Raw genomic sequence first — 22,620 nt, forward strand, 5'->3', positions numbered from 1 at the left:
AATACATATTTATACACATTATTGCACACAAATATCACAGGAGTGCGCTACCTTACGAATGAAGTGCAATATTTCACTTGTCAGTGGTCTAAGTAGACTAACTTGGGTGTGTATGTTTCTGAGGGTGCTCCTCTTTTATGATTCAAAATAGATTGTAGCAGGTACATTCTCCTGGTTCTTACTGGGGGTTATATTTCTTTTGGCAGAGCAGGTGAGCCACTTTACTGTTTAAAGCTGCAAAGGAGGAGTCTGTTGAGGCTGTGAGAGAGAAGCCTGGATTGTTTGGGGGGTTTTTTCTCTCTCTCTCTCTCTTTTGGCTGTTGGGCATAAATGTTGAGACATTAAAGAATCAGCTGAAGGTAGCTGGAACTGATTGCAACCAGTACACATCAGCTGAAAGATATTATAAATGATTCCTGTTTGTTTTTGCTTTGGGAGAGAAACCAACGAGTTGGGACTTCATTCAAAGATTTTATAAGAGAGAAACCTTGGGGCTCATTTTCAAAGCACTTAGACTTACAAAATTCCATAGTAACTTATAGAACTTTATAAGTCTAAGTGCTTTGAAAATACGCCTCAGTGTCTAATTAGTGAACAACCTGCACCCTAGGGCCATTAACTGAGACTGTGCAAAGTATTGCAAAGTGAGCTGGACTACTTCAGCCCTTGAATTCTTATGTTTGCCAAGATTTGCTATGTATTGTTATTATTAGGAAAATATTGCCTTGCCTATGTTCATTAACAAGGCTTCCAGAGTCAGAGAAACTGTAGATTTTTGCTTGAGGAGCCACCACCAACATAACAGGCAATACGATTCCTAACACTAGCAGCATTTCAGTCCCTAAAGCTGATCCAGCTGCCAAGTCATCAAGAGACTACAAGTCCTTGGCCCTGAGTCAAGGACCCTCACTGGCTTGGAAAGCCTCATACTCACAGCAAGGATGCAGTACTTATTTTATAGCCTGCCAGTTTCCACAAAAAAGTATACAAAGTGGTCACGAAGCTGGGAGACCTTCTCTTACAAGCTCCAAAGGCTGCACAGACAAAATAGAATCCGGATCTGCCACAAACACTTACCCTGTCTACAGCAGACTAGAACAATGATGTACAGCAGAGATGCTAAGTTATCCAGTTCCAGGCTGGAGATTTTGGGACAGTCCTGGATTTTTGATCATCCTATCCTGTTGCATTATGGGACTTGCAACACTGATTTCAATGGGTAGGATCAGGCACTACAAATTCCATACTGCATTGGGATGCAAATTCAAAGCCAGGACTGTCCAAAATATCCAGCCTGGAGTTAGGTAAGTTGGCATCTCTAATACAGTGCAACTCAATTTGAATGACACTATCTCCTGCCCTTCCCTGCATTTCCACTCTAGTAGCAGAGAACGCCTCCCACAGAGGGGTAGCATGGCCCACCATGTGCGGGGAGGGGGGGGGGGGAGAGGCTTTTCACAGTGTAGTTGATCATAAACCTTCTGTACACATTCACTAGGTGTTTACCACAGATGCTTGATGTTGACCTGTACCAGAATGTACAGAGTCCTCCCTACACCCTGTGAGTTTGGATCTCAACGATAGTCTTATTCACACATACTGCATTCTGAAAATGTGAAGATAATGTTAAGACAACCTGAATTTGTAAAGTTTTTGCCAGGTCTAGAAAATGACTTATAAAGCATGGTCTTTAAGTTTCCATGTAATTTTGGACCTGTTTGTATTGAAAGTTAGCTTACATGCAATCAGGCTTTCTAAGATCATGCCTTTGTTTATCTGCTCTTTCAAAACTGTCCATTCTGTTCCAGATTTTATTTCATCTGCATAAGCTCAAACTTCTCCAATTTACTTCTCTGGTATATCACTTACAAAGGTGCTGAACTGAACCAGCACCAGAAGGATTGTAAGTGGATTCCATTTAAGGAGAGAAATGTGGATAAGTTGTAGAGGAAACTGTGGCAGTAGTATACTGGTTGGCTTCATGACTGCACCTGCATGTATGGGGAGGCCAGCAGAGTTTGCTCTCTTTCTGCCTGCTAACCAGACCTCTGGATTAGCCAGTCAGACTCAAACAATAACATCAGGTAAGCCGACAAAACTAGATTTTCTATAGCAGGCTTGTCCAAGTTCAGACCTCAAGGGCTGCAAGCAGATCACATTTTCACGATATCCCTAATGAATATGCATAAACTACCACAACAAGGGATATATATTTAAAAATAGTTGTGACAAAATATGTCAAAGACTACAAAACTTATGACAACTATTCTAATCAAATATCTTTATTGTAAATTATAAATTACCATAATACCATATACTAAAACCCAATAACTTATCACTCATACCACTCATGCTTGCCCAACCACACCACACACATTCATACACAATATATAACACAATTTTTAATCATGTAAACTTAAATGCAAAATAGTACGGATTGCAAAGATAGGGGGAACACAATCAAAGTTCCTTAAGTAATATTCTTCTTATATCAGTGTCCCAATGTTCTTATATATGTATGGATCCAAATCTCAGTTCTTGATTCTTAATAACCCGTCAGATAAACAGTCAAATAGTCCTCAAAATATGACACAAGCTGTTAACGCTGTTAACTCATGTCCATATATAACGCTATAGTCACCTCCTGGTTGTGTTGATGGATTCCAAAATTCTCTGCTTTCGACCACAGTACTCTCCATGAGTGACTTAACCAGACATGTTTCTCCCACTATGATTGCTCAGTCCATATCTCAGCATTCACCATATTTTATACTCCACTGTGAGGCATTCCAAATACTACTGAAATAAACATATATGACCCTACACAGTCTGTGTTTCGCTCACTGAGCGTCATCAGGGATCGATTCACCTATAACATAACAAAAAACATAACAATCCACATCCTTACTCACACTATCACTAAATCAGAAAAAAACATTCAACCAAACATTTTTAAATTTTCCTTACCGGCCACAACGGGCTGCCTAGGATTCATGCCACACCCATTGTGCATGGCGGGTTTCTCAACAAACAAACGCCCACACATGCGCATGGAGTGCCTCTGGAAATTGCTCTTTAAATATACGTGTCCCTATATCCTGAGCCAATCAATTTCTCTGTTAAGCCCTATCGGGGCCACAGTATTCCAATTGAAAATCATGCGTTGTTCCCTTTGCAATAATACTAAAGAGTTATTACCACCCCTGGGGGGCACTATCTGTTGCAAAACAACGAACCTCAAATCTTGTACCTTATGTCCTGCCTCCAACCAATGTGACACCTAGGGAGCCTCCTCCACCCGCTGCAGTCGTAGATTGCTCAAATGTTGAGCAATCCTCAATTTAATTTTCCATATGGTTTGGCCCAAGTACCACAACTCACATGGTCCGCACACACCATATACACATCGGGACGAATTACAATCAGTATTCCCATGTGTTCTGCCCTGGTTTTATAGCCTGCTTTAATGACACAGACTACTCAGTAATTACTGTGGATTCTTTTGGATTCATATTAGGTAAATGAGACCTTTATTAGAGGTTCTAAAATCTAAGATACACAATGATTTATATATATACCATGATTAGCTATATAACTGAAAAGAAACAATACCTATAAACAATCATTACATAACTGGTCCCTAATCTCTACATCCAAGCAATGCTAGGAGTTTCTAGACCAGGAAAAGAAGCAATAAGGAGAAATTAGATCTTACCTGCTAATTTGCTTTCCTTTAGTCCCTCCGGACCGGACCAGGATTGGACTGATGGGTTGTGCTCGCCTACCAGCAGGTGGAGACTGAGAAAAAACTCTGACTCTAGAGAGCCAATAGGAGCCCTGGCCATGTGACCTTAGCCTCAGTATTTGAATAACAAAGCAGGAAAGAAAGAAAGACCTTCTGTGCCGTATGGAATCCTAGCAGCCACAAAGCACTCGGCAATGCCAAGTATCAGAGCTCACCAGCAACTCTCACCAGAGAAGTGGTATGGCCTGATATGTATTACAGCTCACCAGCAACTCTCACCAGAGAAGTGGTATGGCTCACTTGTACTATAGCTCACCAGCAACTCTCACCAGAGAAGCGATATGGCTCACATGTAAAATAGCTCACCAGCAACTCTCCCCAGAGAAGTGGTATGGCTCACGTATAATATAGCTCACCAGCAACTCTCACCAGAGAAGTGGTATGGCTCACGTATAATATAGCTCACCAGCAACTCTCACCAGAGAAGTGGTATGGCTCACGTATAATATAGCTCACCAGCAACTCTCACCAGAGAAGTGGTATGGCTCACTTGTCTTATAGCTCACCAGCAACTCTCACCAGAGAAGTGGTATGCCCCACTTAAGATTTTATATATATTCCACCAACTGAGCTTACCAGCAACTCTCACCAGAAAAGTGGTAAATCATATTTAAGGTTTTATAGATATTCCAGCAACTGAGCTCAGCCACAACTCTCACCAGAGAAGTGGTATGGCGTATTTAAGGTTTTATAGATAGATTCCAGCAATTGAGCTCACCAGCAACCACCAGAGAAGTGGTATAGACCACGTAAAGTTCTGTATATATATAGTATTGTTCCACAAAACGTAAAGGAATGAATACACTTCCTACTTAATAAAAGAAGCTAAAGAGTAGAGAGAACATGGGAGGGGCCTGGTCCGGTCCGGAGGGACTAAAGGAAAGCAAATTAGCAGGTAAGATCTAATTTCTCCTTCCTTAGCGTCCCTCCGGACCGGACCAGGATTGGACTGATGGGAAGTACCAAAGCAGTAATCTGAAGGGAGGGACCCTATGAAAACTGCAGAGAAATGTTCATGCTGCATAGGCCACCTGGCGACAACTAACATGTAGTGTGTCCCAATGAGCAAAATAAAATGAAACTAGGACTAAGTTGCCAACTTACCAATGTGCACCGAGAGCACCAAAAATCGCTGTAGTAAGAATAGAGCCCGCTTCTGAAGTTGTGGAAGATGCTGTAATACGCTGTGGAACTGCCCTCTCAGCGAGAAGAGAAATAGACATTCTCATTTCCTTGATCCTTCGAGATATAGGGGGTTAGAAACAATGAAAAACTTTTACGCCTACTGGCTAGAAGGACAAAACCAATAAGAAAAAAACGATTGGGAAAGGTGAAAACTTTAAACTACAGCAGACCGAAAAGAAGTTACCAACCGTAGATCTACTTGCTGCAATGGCTACTAGGAAACACTGCTTGAAGAGGAAAACTTTATAGAAAAAGTTATGGCTACTAGAAAACAGAACTTTAAGTCTGTTCACGTAGTTCACCTAGCTGGTGAACGAAGCGGGGGGTACTCCTTTAAGAAAACCGCTTTGACAGTAGATGCTGCATAAGCGTGCGGTTGTCAACAGTATCATGCATCACTGATAGAGCTGCCAAATGAACTCTAATGGATGAGTAAGACAGACCAGATTTCGCAAGATGCAGAAGATATTCCAAAACATGCGAAATGGATACTGTTTGTGGAATGAAGTGGCGAGAGGAGCACCACAGAGTGAACCGTCGCCCCTTTGATTCATAGGACTTTAATGTAGATTTCTGTCTGGAAGCAATTAAAACTTGAAGTACTTCCTGCGAAAATATCAAAGACGTTGCGGACCCAGTAACCACACCATAAGTTTGAGTGACTGGGGGTCCGGATGTAGAAAGTTGCCTTGGTTCTGCGTGAACACCTAGTGGGATGACGGAAGAAACGCATATAGAAGGTTGAAAAACCCCTGCTGGACGTTGGCATCTGTCCCTGTCTCCGTCAAGACTGTTGCTGAACGGAAGAAGCAAGAAATGTTCGTGAGCCTGAAGGCAAAAAGAGATAGCCCTGAAGTGTCGCAGTGAGGAAGTAAGGCTGAAAAAATGAGAGTCCACTCACCTAAATGCAGGGTGAGACAACTAAGAAAAAATGACTACAAACTCAAGAGTATACTCTTAACTCCTCCTTGGCGGATGACATAATCCATTGCCATGGCAAGGACCAACATAGCTCTCTGTGCCTTGTTTGTCAGTAGGGAAAACAAAATTCACCCGAAGGTAAAACGAATTGCTGAGGTCCCCCAGAAAAAAATATATACAAACAAGCTTCTGCCAAAAAGTGTACTGCACGAAGCATCCCAATGACAGAACTAAGCTTCTTGAGATAACTAGATGACACTTAAATAGCGCGATTGATGACCCTGAGATTCGCAATAGGATGAAGGAAAATTCCTTCTTGGGCATTAGAAAGTAAAATTGCATTCTGCAGAATAGAGCGAGGAAATGGCCGAAGGCCCAAGGTCACCAAGAAAAATATAAACTGGGATGTTTGCAGAGGAGACAAAAGACTGTGCGCCCACCTGACTAAACAAAGAGAAAATCAGAGATATCTGATGAGAGATCAAATGAGAGATCAAATGAGAGGCCTGGCTACAATCACCACCCAACCTAGAGACTGTAAGAAATGCAACACCCGGTGCGTGACCTGAGAACTCTGCTGATAAGACTTTCTCCAATTAGGCAGTCGTCTAGGTAAGAATGAAATGACCCTAAGAGCGCAATGAACATCCTCTTAGATCTATAAAAGAACGGAAGAGAGAGTACTGCTGAAAATGCCCGGTTAATGCATAAGCAAAAAACTAGCCAATCTCTGGATCCTGAGGAGAAGAGGAAGGGTGACCAAGGACACCAGTTAAATAGGGCTACAAACTCCAACCCTATCTCTATGGCGTTCCATAGTTGGGTAAGTTCTGAATATAGAAAGTTCTGAATAAACGAGTCCACCAGCTATGGTAGTACGCTCCGGACAGAAAAAAAATTGTCCCAGTATGAACGTCTGATTCACCGGCCTGTAATTTCTTGGATCTCCCTAATCCACATACCACTAATCCACGTACCACGGTCATGCGTCCTCCCTCACTGAGATGTAGATTGTACGCTCCTTTGAGCAGGGAACGTCCTTCTTTGTTAATTTGTACAGCGCTGCGTAACCCTAGTAGCGCTCTAGAAATGTTAAGTAGTAGTAGTAGTACTACCAGACTCACACCCAATAGATATGAATGTTGAGCTTGTTTCAGGTTAAAACACCGAACCTAGGCCCAGGGTCCCCGGTGTTCCTAGTGGTGAACAGCCATGGCAAATATTGTATGCGTTAGTTTGCAGAATTACTGCAAAGCCTTGCTTTTGGAGCAGAGATTTCTGTTCGATACTCTCGTGAGAGGTTTCTTTTTTTTTTTTTTTCTTTTTTCTGCTGTTCTGGTTGTAGAAAGGTGGACATTTGAGCTTTCCCAGAATGGCAAAACGTACCTATGCCCATTAGATATGAATGCTGGACTTGATGGACTTTAGGCCTTACCCAGCATAACCATACTTATGTACCTATGGCAAAAATACACAGGAAGTGAGTGAATCCCCTTCCAATTGAAAGAACACTCTGGAGTGAAGGCGCATAGAATGAAAATGAAAAAGGACAAACTTGGCAAATACCTGTAACGAAAAAAGTGAAGTTGTGCCACAGCCACTTGGTGAAGGCTGTGTAGACAAGACTGTATCTGAATTCAAGAAAGCTTGATATAACAACAGGTCTCTAAGGAAGAGGAAGAGATAGCAGATGGTATGTATAGGCATACTGGACCAAACCAGGATGTTTATAATCTGCCAATGCTGAACTGATAGAGTAGAGACAAACACGAGTAGATGGTTTGAGGACCTTCCACTATCTTTAAGTGGGAAATATGCAAAATGAAAGAATGACTTTATTCTCTAAGTGACCATATGTCCTGTAAAACCCAGAAGAAAGCTAAAATGAAATATGAGAGGCTTCAAGGCAGTTGGAAAAGAAGGGAAGACATGAATAAAGCATGCCTTGTAGCGCTATAGAAATGCTAAATAGTAGTAGTAGTAGTAGTAGTAAGGCAGCTGAGTGATTGGGAGCTTGGTAGACAGGACTGTCCCTCAGAGAATATGAAAGAGCTGATATATCCCATGGCATCTGAACAATCTACTGTATGCCTCTAGAGAAGGCTTCTTAAAGTCTGAAAAAGAAAACACTGTATAACACTACAGCCATTGAGAGTGTGTCTGTTAAGTTCTTAAAACCCTATATAACATCATAGGCATGGAGTAAAATGCTTGAAAGGAACTAAGATATTATGGTCAGAATTGCAAAGTACCAATCAATTGACTCTTAGGCAATGTAGTTCTATTCACCAGGGAATGAGAAAGACAGAAATTTACTCTATGCCTATAGAGAAAGTTTCTAAAGTTCTTAAAACACTGTATAATACTACAGCTATTGAGGAAAATGCTTGAAATGAATTATGATATTATGATAAGATGTAGATTTTCCACCAGGCAATGAAAAATGACTGAGCACCAGAAAAAACTGCCCCGTGATACATAGAAATTTAAAACAAGAAAAGCTTGTTATATATCCATATATGAAAGGAGCTCCCTTTCAACCAAATATTGCCTGCTGATGTGAAGAGCATTTTAGAATACGCCGTTCAGCACATACAAAAGTGTACACATCTTGGAGCCGAACTGCTCTATGAACTGCAGCCTTACCTTCAGCAGAGAGATCCCCGACTGATAAGACGGAGGGAGAAACAAAATGGCCGCCGTTCGCGCCACTGGCCCCGTGGCGATCGTCGACAGCGCGCCCGACACCTCCGAACAAGCGGAGCCCAGTGGAACGGCGAAGAAACAACAGCCGGCGAAAAAGGCCCCGAAAAAACCGGAGGCAGCACTGGACCCGAAGAAACCTTGAAGGGAGAGCAAAATTTACATGTTCCAGCTGCGTGAACTGCGCGACGCTGACCGACAGCAGCTGTTTGAACTTTTAAGCCATATCGGAAAAAACAGGTGGCCGCGCTTACACGGTTCGCACCTTTCTTTTTTTTTTTTTTTTCATTTGTTTAAACTGCCGCCACCAAAACGCAAGAAAATGGAGGAAATTAAATCTGACGAGAAAAATCGCTGTTTAAAGTCACAGACACTGAATTATTTTCTTCTATTTGTTTTTGGTTTTTTTTTTTATAACCCCTCAATCATAATAAAACACTGGAGCTGCCTGCTTGTTAGAAGTCTGGGGAAAGAAAGGCTGCTTCTTTGAATTTCCTTTTATTTGATTTAATTCTTTTAAAGCAGCTGCCTGTTAAAAGTGGCTGCCTCTCCCAAAGACGGTACACCTTTCCAGAGAAAGGGACGGCCCTTCCCTGCTAAGCCAGGGAGATGGGGAGGAAGGGGGGTGGACTCGAGACACCCGAGTTTAACACCCCCGAGGCTGTCAAAGAAAGAAGAGAAAGGAAACCCTGTCAAGCCTCTAAATAAGATTCCAGGCACAGAAGAATTATCACAAATATCTGTAATATCTAAAGAGAAAAGGAGAGAGACTAATGGGCTCACTTCCTACCTGCTGGGAGACTGAGAAAATACTGAGGCTCAGGGTTGCCAGGTAGAAATTTTTTTTCCAGCCCAATCCGGGCCAGAAACCAGCCCAAAACCCGCCCAAACACAAACCCCGCCCCTGACACCCCCACCCCCGCGTCACCGGCCCCGCCCCCGCCGTCACCGGCCCCGCCTCCCACGTCATCGGGCCCGCCTCCCCGTCATCGGCCCCGCCTCCCATGTCATCGGGCCCGCCTCCCTGTCATCAGCCCCGCCTCCCCGTCATCGGCCCCGCCTCCCACGTCATCGGCCCCGCCTCCCACGTCATCGGCCCCGCCCAAAACGTCACTAACCCCGCCCAAAAACGTCACTAACCCCGCCCCCCGCGGCCGAAAAAAATCAAAAAGCCGCCCAAAAAGCCGCCCGGAAGCCTAAAAAACCGCCCAAAAAACCGCAACCCGCCGCGGGCAAAAATTTCCCGCGGCGGGGCGCGGAAAACCGCCCAATTGGGCGGTAAAACCGCCCACCTGGCAACACTGCTGAGGCTAAGGTCACATGGCCAGGGCTCCTATTGGCTCTCTAGAGTCAGAGTTTTTTCTCAGTCTCCACCTGCTGGTAGGCGAGCACAACCCATCAGTCCAATCCTGGTCCGGTCCGGAGGGACGCTAAGGAATACACTTTATTATACATACGTCCATCACTGATCATTACATCATCCAGGCTCTTATCAGCTGGGGGGGGGGGGCTGTTCACAGCGAAAGCCAGGAGTTTCTTTGACCAGGAAATATGGTTCTCTGCGCAGTTCATACATTACTCACAGACGAGCTCCCCATTTCACTGATAGAAACTCCCTTTTTTATTAGGCTTAGAACTCATGTTCAGAGCTAAGGAAAATTACAGAATGCTTGAGAATTTCTCTGTTTTGGTAAACAAGCCATACTGTGGGAATGTGGTAACATGTTTCTTAGTCCAGGTAGCCAATCTGAACTCGAAACAGGCTCCACCTGTCCCTTCACATACCAAATTAATTAGAGCTGTGTCTTATCTTCTACATTCCAACTTATTTTCACACAATCAAAGTTAAACAATCATTTTTAAACAGAATTACTTCTAATTAAAAATACATACCCCAAGTGCACTGGTCGGTCAAGGCCGAGTTGAAAAACAATCTTTAACATTCACTTTTATTACACCATATAATTTGAACATCTGATTAACACTTCAGTTGTCCGTATGGCATATTGACAATATATACATTGGTTACATTTAAAATGTCCAATGTTTTCCTCATTATCTGAAAAATCCCTATGCTCTATAGCCTTATGGGGGAACAATCTCTCCCCCAAATTATTACTCCTGGTAAAAGCAAACATGGGCTTTTGCTGAAACTGTGTATGCATTGTCAAAATCGTCCAATATTTTCTAATGATGTGTACTACTTTTTTAGACATGTGTGTGTACAGCAACACACATGTAAGACGTGAAACAGTCCCAGATGGACCTGGTGTGTTAATCCCAGATGGAACTGGTATATTAAACCATTCCGGCTGAACATTATAAGCCCGATTCATCACCCTACACACTACCTTTGGAGGGTAACCTCATTGTTTAAACCTCGCTGATATTTCATGTTCTTGTACACAAAATTGTTGGGAAGTACAAAGCCTGCGAATATGTAGGAACTGGCTTCCCGGGATACTATCTTTCAGACAATGAGGATAGTGACTGTGATAGTGTAACACCGCATTTTGATCTGTATTTTTGTAGTACGCACTTGTAACAAATTGACCCTGAATCCAACTCATGTTAATATCCAAGAAATTTACACTTGATCCAACATGGTGTTCAAATCTAATATTGCCATCTCTAGAATTCAGGAATTCTAAGAATGTTGAAAAGTGTGAACGTCTCCCTTTCAAATGAGGAAGACATCATCAATAAATCGCAGCCACCCAACAACGTCCAAAAAGAACGCAGACAGGTACACATGCTTATCCTTAAATTGCAACATGTACAAGCATGCCACCGTGGGGGCAACCGTGGCCTCCATGGTGACTCCTTTAATTTGATGAAAGTACTGCTGCTTGAACATGAAAAAGTTGTGACATACGACCAACTTAGCCATTTCTTTCAATAGAGGTGCCATCCCTTCTACTAATGGTAGAGTATCAATCAACCAATCCACCACGTCTATAGCTGTCCTTTGGGGAATGTTTGTATATAATGTAACAACATCCAGGGTCACTAACATGACCTTCTGCAAACTATCAATCTCAACCTGCTTCAAAAGTTATACTATTTTGCACTTACGTTTACATGATTAACAATTGTGTTATATATTGTGTATGAATGTGTGTGGTGTGGTTGGGCAAGCATGAGTGGTATAAGTGATAATTTATTGGGTTTTAGTATATGAACCAATATGAATATACATAACTGCACATATAGTAAGAACTGTCTTTAATATCTGCTTGCTATACTACTATCATGTTTCATTATCAAGTTGCCAAAGATTTTCTGTAACACTAATTGTGTATTTTCTGTTATTTCCACTACTCATGATGTATTGTAAGCCACATTGAGCCTGCAAAGAGGTGGGAAAATGTGGGATACAAATGCAATAAATAAATAAATATTATGGTGATTTATAATTTATAATAAAGATATTTGATTAGAACAGTTGTCATAAGTTTTGTAATGAATATGCATGAGAAAGATCTGCATATAATGGATGCAGTGTACATGAAAATCTTTCTTATGTACCAGAGCACTGATTATGTACGGATTTGAGAATTAACAAGTTATTTATTTATTTACTGCATTTGTATCCCACATTTTCCCACCTCTTTGCAGGCTCAATGTGGCTTACATTATGCTGAAATGGTGGTATCCATTTCCGGAATGAGAAATACATATTATTAATTAACAATAAGTACAAAAAAGTATGAAGTACATTAGAAGTAAATGGATATATAATACATTTCATGAATTTGAAAATCGAGGATAATGTATAACATTCAGTAAAGAAAAAAAGAAATTAAAGTAGTTAAATAGAAGAATTCACTGTTAACTTGTTCTAATTGAGTTTAGATGTTAGGTACCAATTTCTTTGTTTTCTTCTCTCTTTCCTTGTTACTGATCCCTCCTGATTTTCCAGCCCTCCTCATTCTTCTTTTTGGGGGACTAAGGGATATATATATATATATTTTAATTATTATTATTATTATTTATGCTACCTTGGTAAAGGTGTAAGATATTTTCTTATTAGAATTGTTTTATTCTTTGATTCCTGTTTTCTATATTCAAGTGAGTTACTTGACATGGTAATAAATATAAAAAATTAAAAATGTCTCATACATATATTTATTACAGAAATCCTGAAAACCTGGCCTGTTTGCAGCACTCAAAGACCGGAGTAGGATAGGGGCCTAGCTCCCCTTCTCTACAGTGCATTGAACTGACCATTAGGCTACTCCATGGACCTGCTTGCTACTCTAAGAGGAATGGCCATTATATCTGCAGCTGTCTTAGGGCTGGGTATGTACTGTCACTTTCACCTCTTAGGGTGGTGGAAGGGGGTCAGGAACCACTGGGGGATTAAGGGGGGTGGTCATGCCTTTGTAACTCCGGTGGTCATCTGGTCCGTTTGGGCACCTTTTTGGCAGTTAGTTGTTATTGAAACAGGTCCAGCTTAAAATGTCACATTTTTTGCGCTGGAGGTTTTTACAATGTTTCATTAACACAGAAAAATGTCTTTAAGTCATAAGCCTGCCCTAGTCCCACCCAAAACACGCCCCCTTGAGATTTAGATGAACTGCATACGAACTGCTTTAGAAAACAGTTTTAAAATGGGTTTTGAAAATAGCAATAGCAATTTGGACGTTTTGTAAAAAAAAATGCATCAGCCACTTTGTGTCACTTTTTGGACTTTTTTTTATTTTGAAAATGAGTCCCATATGAGGCATATTTTCAAAGCACTTAGCCTTCCAAAGTTCCATAGAAACCTATGGAACTTAGCCTCCCAAAGTGCTTTGAAAATATGCCTGATAGTATACCACGTCCAGTGCATCCCAATCAAAGAAATGTATCAGATTTGTCTATCACAACTTTTCACTAGTAAAACTATTTTGCCAGGACTCAAAAAAAGTTCTCTCTCTCTCTTTCAGTTAGCCTCACCTCATCAGCGGGTGAAATAATTAAAACTATTTCACCCACTGATGAGGTGAAGCTAACTGGCCTGTAATTCCACTGATGAGGTGAAGCTAACTGGCCTGTAATTTCCAGCTTATTTATTTATTTAGATTTTGCTCACACCTTTTCAGTAGTAGCTCAATATTCAATATTACCAATTTCATGGAGAAGGGAAACGTCTAATCAGATAGAACCACTCTCGTCTACTGATCAAATCCATTAGTGGATCTGTTAATTTGCTTATATCCCAGTTTATCCTATAAAACACTATAACTTTGTTCCCTTTTAGTTTTCCCAGTTCCATTCAAACACTTTATTTTACCCTTACTTTTTCAGTCTGTTCTTTTAAAAACCATACTGAACATTGTTATTCCTTCTTTTATTTACTTTCCAATCATATATTATTGCCCTACTACATTCCTTTTCATCTAACCCCAGTTGATCTCCCTCACAAAGAACTACCCAACAAGCCAATACCTCCCTAAGGTCCTTTTTTTTTAACTCTTCTGTCACTCCTGTCTACTTTGAGGTGAACCCATTGAAGAGAATCTAGGATCTTCACATTTTAACTGATTTTGCTGATGGGATACACTAAACCACATCAAATGGATTTCACCACAGTCCTATATCCTTGACTATAGAAGCCAGATCTGTGGGTGCCTTAGGTGCTGGGCAAGCTCCTTCACTGTTTCCAGGGAGGGATAATTTGTATGCTTTGATACCCTACCCCCAATCATTTTGAAATATTGGGGGCCTGTTTAGTAAGACATATTAGTGTTTTTAACGCATCTACAATTAACGCGCACACTAACCGTGTAGGTGCCTATAGGGATATTGTAGGCATTTACACAGTTAACACATGTTAAAAACACTAACACACCTATAACTCGGCTTAGTAAACACGGCCCTTGGTGGCCAATGTCCTTGGTTAAACTGCAGCAACAATATAGACCAGTGGTTTCCAAACTTGGTCTTGGAGGCACCACAGCCAGTCAGATTTTCAGGATATTCACAATGAGTATTCATGAGAGGGATTTGTATGCAGTGAAGGCAGTGAATGCAAATCTCTCTCATGAATATTCATTGTGGATAGCCTGAAAACTTGACTGCCTGGGGTGCCTGAAGGACCAGGCTTGGGAATCACTGTTGTAAACTGCTTTCTCTTGGTGATACAATCTATCCTAGATTTAAACGGCAATACCCAGCAAACTAATAATATTCTTAAAGAACACAAGACAAGGAAACTATTGGCTATGCCTCTTTCAGAAAGCGAATCTACCACTCCGAGCAAAGGACAGGAAAAATAAAACTTTCTGAACTTTTTCCAAACTTTTAGATATAATCACCTTTATTGTTACTGTAGTGGTAGTAGTAGTAAAACGCTGATCAGCAAACTTTGCAGTTACCAGATACAGAACTGGATATACTTTGACATAGTTTTGATGCACTGCAGCTGCCCGTGCTTCATTAAACGATAACACCATTCCCTCCCCCCCCCCCGTTTCTCACTGCTACGCTATGGGTGTTAGAAAAGTTTCCCCTTTAGGGGGTCGAGTGACTTGCCTGTAGCGGTGGAATTGTTCCGCCCTCACAACTGGAAAACGACTCTGCAGCTTCAGTAGCATGGCCATGTTTTAGCCAGTGTACAGGCATTGCCATAGCGACAGGACTATACCACTGCACCAGACAAAGGGAGGGCGCAACCAAACATCTGACGACCTTAACAACAGCAGGCGAACATCTCATAGAGAGCAACAAACCTGCAAATAGAAAGGTGAAACCTATTCGGATGGCGAAACGTATCTCACACGAAGAAGAACGTCTCCCGCTCCAAAGTGGTTTGTCCCCACTTCCTATTCTCCCGTCTACTTCCGGCATCATCATGGTGGCTCTGGCTGCGGCTTTAACTTCCTCGTACTTGTGAACATTTTCAAGTTTTGTTCATGTTTGGTGGCGCCAGCAAACCCATTGCATCCGACACGCCGAGCAGCTGGTGAGTGACCCCTGAGATTTTCTGCGCAGGGATGGGGGCCCGAAGCGCGAGGAAAGAGACTCGAGGAGACTCGAGGACTCCGGGTCCGGGTCCTGTCTAGCTCATCCTACTCGTACCCGTTGCCAGATAGTGTAGGGGCTGCAGTATAGGGAACCTCATCCTTGATGCTTTTCAGGGACAGATGCTGTCAGGCCCTATCACGCCTGGAAGTAGGTCAGGGTGGTTGTCCGTGGCACCTTCACAGATGTTGATGGTGGTATATAGGGATTCTCATCACTGGTGCTTTCCAGCACCAGATGCTGCCAGGGCGACTGTCCTTGGTACTTTTACATGTGATGGTTGTTGCAAGCTTGCTACTGATCATGCTCAGATACGACTTTCTTTTTGGGACTGTGCCTGTCTCCCCCAGTACACTGGGACTCACGGTGGTAAAGAGGGTGAGGGGAGCAAAAATAGCTATTGGGTAGGAGGACGCTGTATCCAGGCAGGCAGGGTGTGTGTGTGAAGGAGAGACTAATGACTGGAGGCAGCAAGTGGAAAGGTGGGGGTAAGGCTTACCAGCGGCAGGGATACCCTGATGACAACAGGGGATCAGGGTTCAGTTTCTGCGTCTGCTGCACACAGTTCTTGGGACCGCGAGCTAATCAATATCTCGCATTGCCTCAGGTACTCACTTAGATTGTGAGCTCTTTAGGGTGGGGCATATTGTACCTGAAAACTTACCACTTTTGAACTGTATTGGTCATGTCAGTGCTAAAAGAAAAATTATTTTGGGTTGACACAAGTATCTTGAGGTAGGGGGAAGAAGAAATGGCTTGAAAAACTAAACTGACCAGCTTTCTAGTTTTTTTTTTTTTTTGCCATATTGGGTCTGTAGTGTTCTCCTACTCCTGCCAGAGCTTCCTGGCTTCTGCATTGTTTGCATGGACATGGTGGTATTAGATAAATATATCCACTGTTCTATTTTGTCTTGGGCCCATTTAGTCTACCTAGATTCATTCCAGTGAAAATTGCTATAGAACCCAGTTGATCTCTACCTTCCGGTTACTGCTTTGATTAGGAACTTTCAATACCTGCTTGAGTTCCCTTACTGTCTTTACCTCCACCACTTTCTTTGGAAGACTGTTCCCATGTATTTGGAACTCTATCAGGAAGTATGTTCTTTTACTCCTGGGGGCCCCTTATTGATCAGCATATAATTCAAGTATGGAATTTGTTCGGGAAGAAATCTAGAGTATAGCTAAGTTTAAAAATGTTTGAATAAATTTCTGAAGAACAGATCTACTAACAACTAACCAGGTAAGCCTAGAAATTGAGGGCCTGATAGAGGACTTATACTCCTAAATTGGAAAGTGTTCTAGAGCTGAATGCCTGAATTTATATTCAGAATTTCATTAAAAACTTTAGAAGCATACAAAAATGGGTGGCAATGGGGTGAATTTAGGGCAGCAAACAAAATTAGGAGCTTAGCAATGATTTTCAGCACTAGGCTAAAAAATTAGACTCGGAAATCTAGACTAATGAATAGCAGACTTTAATTCTGAAGCATAACATCTAAGCTCCTAAATTAAGGTGAATTTTCAGCAGAACCTAGGCATCTAAAATTAAGGGGGGAGTTATTTATTAATGCACTTTTTGGCCGTTAACACATCTTATTTGCCCCATGATGCATGTGAGCAATAATAAATGTTATATTACATGTTAATTTACTGTGAGATACACAGTAATGATCTGCAAATATATGCAAAACACCTCATTACTATGCAAGTTTTAATAATGCAGCTGACATTATTTTTTTCTGTAATTCAAATACTCTGGGGATAATACTAACTGGTTTCTTATCGTATTGCAAAATATACCACCATTAGAAACCTACCATGCTTAATGTATAAACTACATTATGTGTTATGATTTGGTGTCCCTGTGGAGGAATAGGCTGCTAGTCCGCTGGCACCATCAACTTCATTTTTTTTTTTTTTTGATGGTGCCAGTGGACTAGTAGCCTATTCCTCCACAGGGACACCAAATCATAACACATGATATATAACAGTTTACAAAAGCTAAGTATTACCATCTCTGTTTGGCTCTTGGTAAGTGGTAGGAAGGGAGGGGTGTGCTATGATGGTGGGTCCCAGTGGCATGTTATAAGCTATTTTATGGCTGAGCTACATGCATGGCAATCTGAGCACAACCATATACTATTATATACTACTCTATAATGTATATTATTTTTTTCTGGCCAGGAGAAGTGGGCAGCTGAAGTACAGCCCAATGTTCCTGGGCTACCTGTTAAAGAAACCAGCCAATGTAAAGGTCCCACTTTCTGCCATTGTTTCCCCCCTCAAGCCTATCTTGAGAAATCCCTGAGTTCTTGTGGAGATGGAGCAATCCTCAGTCACTCATGCCCCTGTCGATGCCAAGTTCAGAATTATGCTGGTGAACCCTAGTGGTACTAGGGGTCAAGTTGCCTGAGTGACTGGGGATCACTCATGCCCTGTCCCTCTAGACCCCAGATATAGGCATGGAAGGAGTGGAAGAAGCTTTTAGGGAAAGTGGAGCTATGGACGTGGGGGGGGGGGGGGGGAAGAGAGCAAGAGGGAGTGTTCAAGAGGTGGTATGTTCTGAGGGCAGCAAAGGAAGGGTATATGATGGGGGAGGGGAGGCTTCAGGGAAATGACAGTTCAGCCATTATTGGTTGGCTCCTTTTAAGATGCAGCCTGATGCACCCAGACAATATGAATAATGCTTTGTGCAGGGTTCATTGCAAGCAGCATTAATTGTTAATTATAGCTACGTCATGCAAAGTTCCACGTTAGGAGTTACAGACCAAGAAAGGGATCTGGGTGTCGTCGTCGATAACACACTGAAACCTTCTGCTCAGTGTGCTGCTGCGGCTAAGAAAGCGAATAGAATGTTGGGTATTATTAGGAAAGGTATGGAAAACAGGTGTGAGGATGTTATAATGCCGTTGTATCGCTCCATGGTGCGACCGCACCTTGAGTATTGTGTTCAATTCTGGTCGCCGCATCTCAAGAAAGATATAGTAGAATTGGAAAAGGTGCAGCGAAGGGCGACTAAAATGATAGCGGGGATGGGACGACTTCCCTATGAAGACAGACTAAGGAGGCTAGGGCTATTCAGCTTGGAGAAGAGACGGCTGAGGGGAGACATGATAGAGGTATATAAAATAATGAGTGGAGTGGAACAGGTGGATGTGAAGCGTCTGTTCACGCTTTCCAAAAATACTAGGACTAGGGGGCATGCGATGAAACTACAGTGTAGTAAATTTAAAACAAATCGGAGAAAATGTTTCTTCACCCAACGTGTAATTAAACTCTGGAATTCGTTGCCGGAGAAAGTGGTGAAGGCGGTTAGCTTAGCAGAGTTTAAACAGGGGTTGGATGGTTTCCTAAAGGACAAGTCCATAAACCGCTACTAAAACGGACTTGGAAAAATCCAAAATTCCAGGAATAACATGTATAGAATGTTTGTACGTTTGGGAAGCTTGCCAGGTGCCCTTGGCCTGGATTGGCCGCTGTCGTGGACAGGATGCTGGGCTCGATGGACCCTTGGTCTTTTCCCAGTATGGCATTACTTATGTACTTATGAGTGACTAACCTGTTGTACTGAGATACTGCAGGTTAGTTGGTTTCATGGGAAATTTGAGTTGGTAAAAGTCCAGCTTTTACTGCTTCGTAATAATTACTCCCTTAGCTGAAGTAGGGCATACATTTAGGATTTCAGCTTTTTAAACATCGCAGCCTGAATTATGGTTTAGATTTAATCACTTGCTGTTTGAAGTCCAGGATGAAGGTGTGTTACATTGAAAGCCCTGTTGGCCAGAATTTTAAGAGGTAGTGTTACTGAAGGCTATAGCAACATTAGCAACGGAGGGTGAAACAACTTGTCCAGAGTCACATAGTGTCAGCTTAAGGGGTTCATTTGTGTCACGATGTTTAATCTGATTTCAGTTTCTCATATGTGCTGCTGGTGCTCCAAGTTAGAATATGTCAAAGAACCATCTCCTGGAGTTCATAAGGTGTAATATGTGTGGGCAACATATTAAGGTGTATGTGAAAGTTATTATTATTGAAGCTGGTCGTACCAAATAAAACTGGGTCAAGTTTTATGCCTTTATGCCATATTTCCTTGGTCTCTGATTCTATTTCTTGCTGTGTTAGGGTTTTCTCTTTCTGCTTATGATGTATAGAACAGTCACATGTCCCTGGATTCTATACAGGTTGGCCAGAGTTGGGCATTCAAATTAATGTGGTGTCAGCATCAAAAATTGGAGTTAATGGACATTATTTGGATTTGTGTGTGCACCTGGCCTAATCACTATTCTGTAACATCTGCATTTAAATTTTATAACACACACAATGGGGGTGTTACCATGGGCAGGTCAGGGGCATTCCCAGAAATTAGGCACAATATTATAGAATACTTGAATTTGCATACCTAGCTGCTATCCAGTTGCGTGTGAGAATTTATACCAGGTTTCAGCAGGCGTAAGTCCTCGCACCCAAAGTTCAGTGTGGGAATCGTCTCTAAACGCTATTCTATTAATGTCACCTAGCACTAAGCGACCTATATAGAACTGGTGCTTAGCGTGGATCTTAATGGTACCTAACTTTGGGCACTGTTCACTAAATCCAGCCCTTGGTACCAGTACTTCTGTTACCAATGCCATTTCTGTGTTTTTCTCCTTTACCATAGAGGGGCAATTTTTGAAAAGAAAATGTCCAAGTCAAAATTGGGAAGTTTAGCTTATTATATCCAAAATAAACCCTGTTTTCAAACAGGAAAAAGATCTGGGTTTTGCTTTGGAAAATGGCTCTAAGGTGGACATATTTGCACAGAAGATGTTTACAAGAAGAGCCATTTTCCAAAGTGATTCGTCCAAATTATAAATGCCAAAAACCAGGCATTAGAATGTCTGTTTGGCATCATTTTGAGAGAAGTGGCCACATAGACGTCCTAGCAGATCAGAGGGGCAGCCTACATAAGTACATAAGTATTGCCATACTGGGAAAGACCAAAGGTCCATCAAGCCCAGCATCCTGTTTCCAACAGTGGCCAATCCAGGTCACAAGTACCTAGCAAGATCCCAGAAAAGCACAAAACATTTTATACTGCTTACCCCAAAAATAGTGGATTTTCCCCAAGTCCATATGGACTTTTCCTTTAGGAAGCCGTCTAAACCTTTTTTAAACTCCGCTAAGCTAACCGCCGTTACCACATTCTCTGGCAACGAATTCCAGAGTTTAATTACACATTGCGTGAAGAAAACTTTTCTCCGATTTGTTTTAAATTTACTGCATTGTAGCTTCATTGCCTGCCCCCCAGTCCTAGTATTTTTGGAAAGCGTGAACAGACGCTTCACAACTCCTCTTACTCTCTTACCTATCTGTATGTTCCATCTTTGCTTATAGCCTTCACTGTCAATTAAAATGTTCCGTTACGTATTGTGTTGACATTGTAAGTAGTATACTATCGCCATACTTTGTATTGTTCTTTGAATATTTTTACTGCTGTAAATTGCCTATTGCTCATGTCTGCTCTTACTGTACTCCGCCTTGAGTGAATTCCTTCAAAAAGGCGGTAAATAAATCCTAATAAATAAATAAAATCTAGAGCGGTGGTTCTCAACCCAGTTCTCAAGGCACGCCCAGCCAGTTGAGTTTTCAGCATATCCTTCTCAAGCCTAGCGTTTAGTGCATTGGACTTTAAACAATGGCACTCAGGTACAGTTCCCACCATAACTCCTTTATTTTGTATTCTGAGCCCTCCAGGAAAAAAATGAAACCAACTGTACCAAACTGTTCACCATTATAATCGCCTTCCACCCTGCAGGTGCTGCCTGTATTTAGGTACAGTAGTTAATTTGGCGGTTTTGGAGGGCTCACAGTTTCCACCACAAATGTACTGGGGGAGGGAGATTTAGACGGGGATCTGTTTGTTCACAGGCCACTGCACTGAGCATTAGGCTACTTCTGGGAGCCACTTGCTGCTCACTTGGGTATGCCCATAATACCTGAAGCTGAAATAGCACCTGGCATCCCCTTTCAGTTTCAGTTCTTAGCTGGGTGGTAGGGGGCAGTAGCCAATGGGGGGATTAAGGAGGGGTCAAGCCTTAATCTCTCCAGTGGTCAGCTGGTCATTCAGAGCATCTTTTTTTTTTTTAACTTGGGTGTGATTGAAAAGCTTTTAGGCTTGGACTTGTCTTCCTGTTCCATTATTGCTGAAAGACATCCTAATTTTGGGTCCGCCCTAGTCCTCCACAAAACTTGCTCCTTGCTATTTGGACAAACTCGGTGGGAAAATGTCCAAATTCTGCCTGTTTGAAAATTGCGATTTAGACGTTTTTGGCAGATGGACGTGCTTATGTGCCATTCTGCGACATCGATCAGCTTTGAAAATGAGGACCATAGTTCAATTTATTGTTTGTATACCGCCGAATCACCTAAAAGGGTTTTCTTCGGTTCACAGTAAACTATCCTTGGCAAGTACATACTTTTGCATAAGACATTTGCCAAACATTCCAAATGATCAACATAAGGCCATCATAAATGTCTCAAAACACGTGGAATGGATTACAGATTCAGAGTAAGAGCGTACCAGACGGATTGTGGTGGGCAGGGAGTTCCATTGAGAAATGACCATGAACGAAAATAGAACATTGAAGAATTTGAAGAAACGGACATTTTTCACACTTGGGGAACAGAATATCAAGAGGTGTCATAACCTTGCTGCATGACCAAATATAAAGTCTGAAAATATTAATTAGCATTTCTGAAGTTGATCCATATACGACTTGGAAGAGTAAGCAGGTAGTTTTGAAGAGGATTCTGTCCTGAATAGGAAGCCACTGTAATAGTTTCAAGTACGGTGTGACTCTGTTGAATTTTTGCAATCTGACAGGCCAATGTGTTCTGTATAAGTTGGAGTTTGGATATCAGTTTTGTTGATAGGCCTAGTTATAGATCATTACAGTAGCCTGTGTGGGAGAGAATAAGTGTTTGGACGAGTAAGTTGAAGGAGGATTGATCGAAGTAGG

The 22,620-nt window shown here is 41.9% G+C and overlaps 2 protein-coding genes across 2 annotated transcripts in view; one reads left to right on the forward strand and one right to left on the reverse strand.

Annotated features, from left to right (window-relative positions):
- Nucleotides 1–15,201, reverse strand: part of SPATA17 (spermatogenesis associated 17) — a 489,596-nt gene extending 474,395 nt beyond the window's left edge. Inside the window, exon 1 of the mRNA XM_030194667.1 lies at nucleotides 15,134–15,201. Within this exon, the coding sequence (XP_030050527.1) occupies nucleotides 15,134–15,201 (68 nt within the window). The remainder of the gene's footprint in view (nucleotides 1–15,133) is intronic.
- Nucleotides 15,202–15,388: 187 nt separating this feature from the next.
- The window catches only part of GPATCH2 (G-patch domain containing 2), a 335,139-nt gene continuing 327,907 nt past the window's right edge, over nucleotides 15,389–22,620 (forward strand). Inside the window, exon 1 of the mRNA XM_030196023.1 lies at nucleotides 15,389–15,563. Within this exon, the coding sequence (XP_030051883.1) occupies nucleotides 15,514–15,563 (50 nt within the window). The 5' untranslated portion in view covers nucleotides 15,389–15,513. The remainder of the gene's footprint in view (nucleotides 15,564–22,620) is intronic.

This window comes from Microcaecilia unicolor, chromosome 3 (genome assembly GCF_901765095.1).
Source record: "Microcaecilia unicolor chromosome 3, aMicUni1.1, whole genome shotgun sequence".
Taxonomy (NCBI): domain Eukaryota; kingdom Metazoa; phylum Chordata; class Amphibia; order Gymnophiona; family Siphonopidae; genus Microcaecilia; species Microcaecilia unicolor.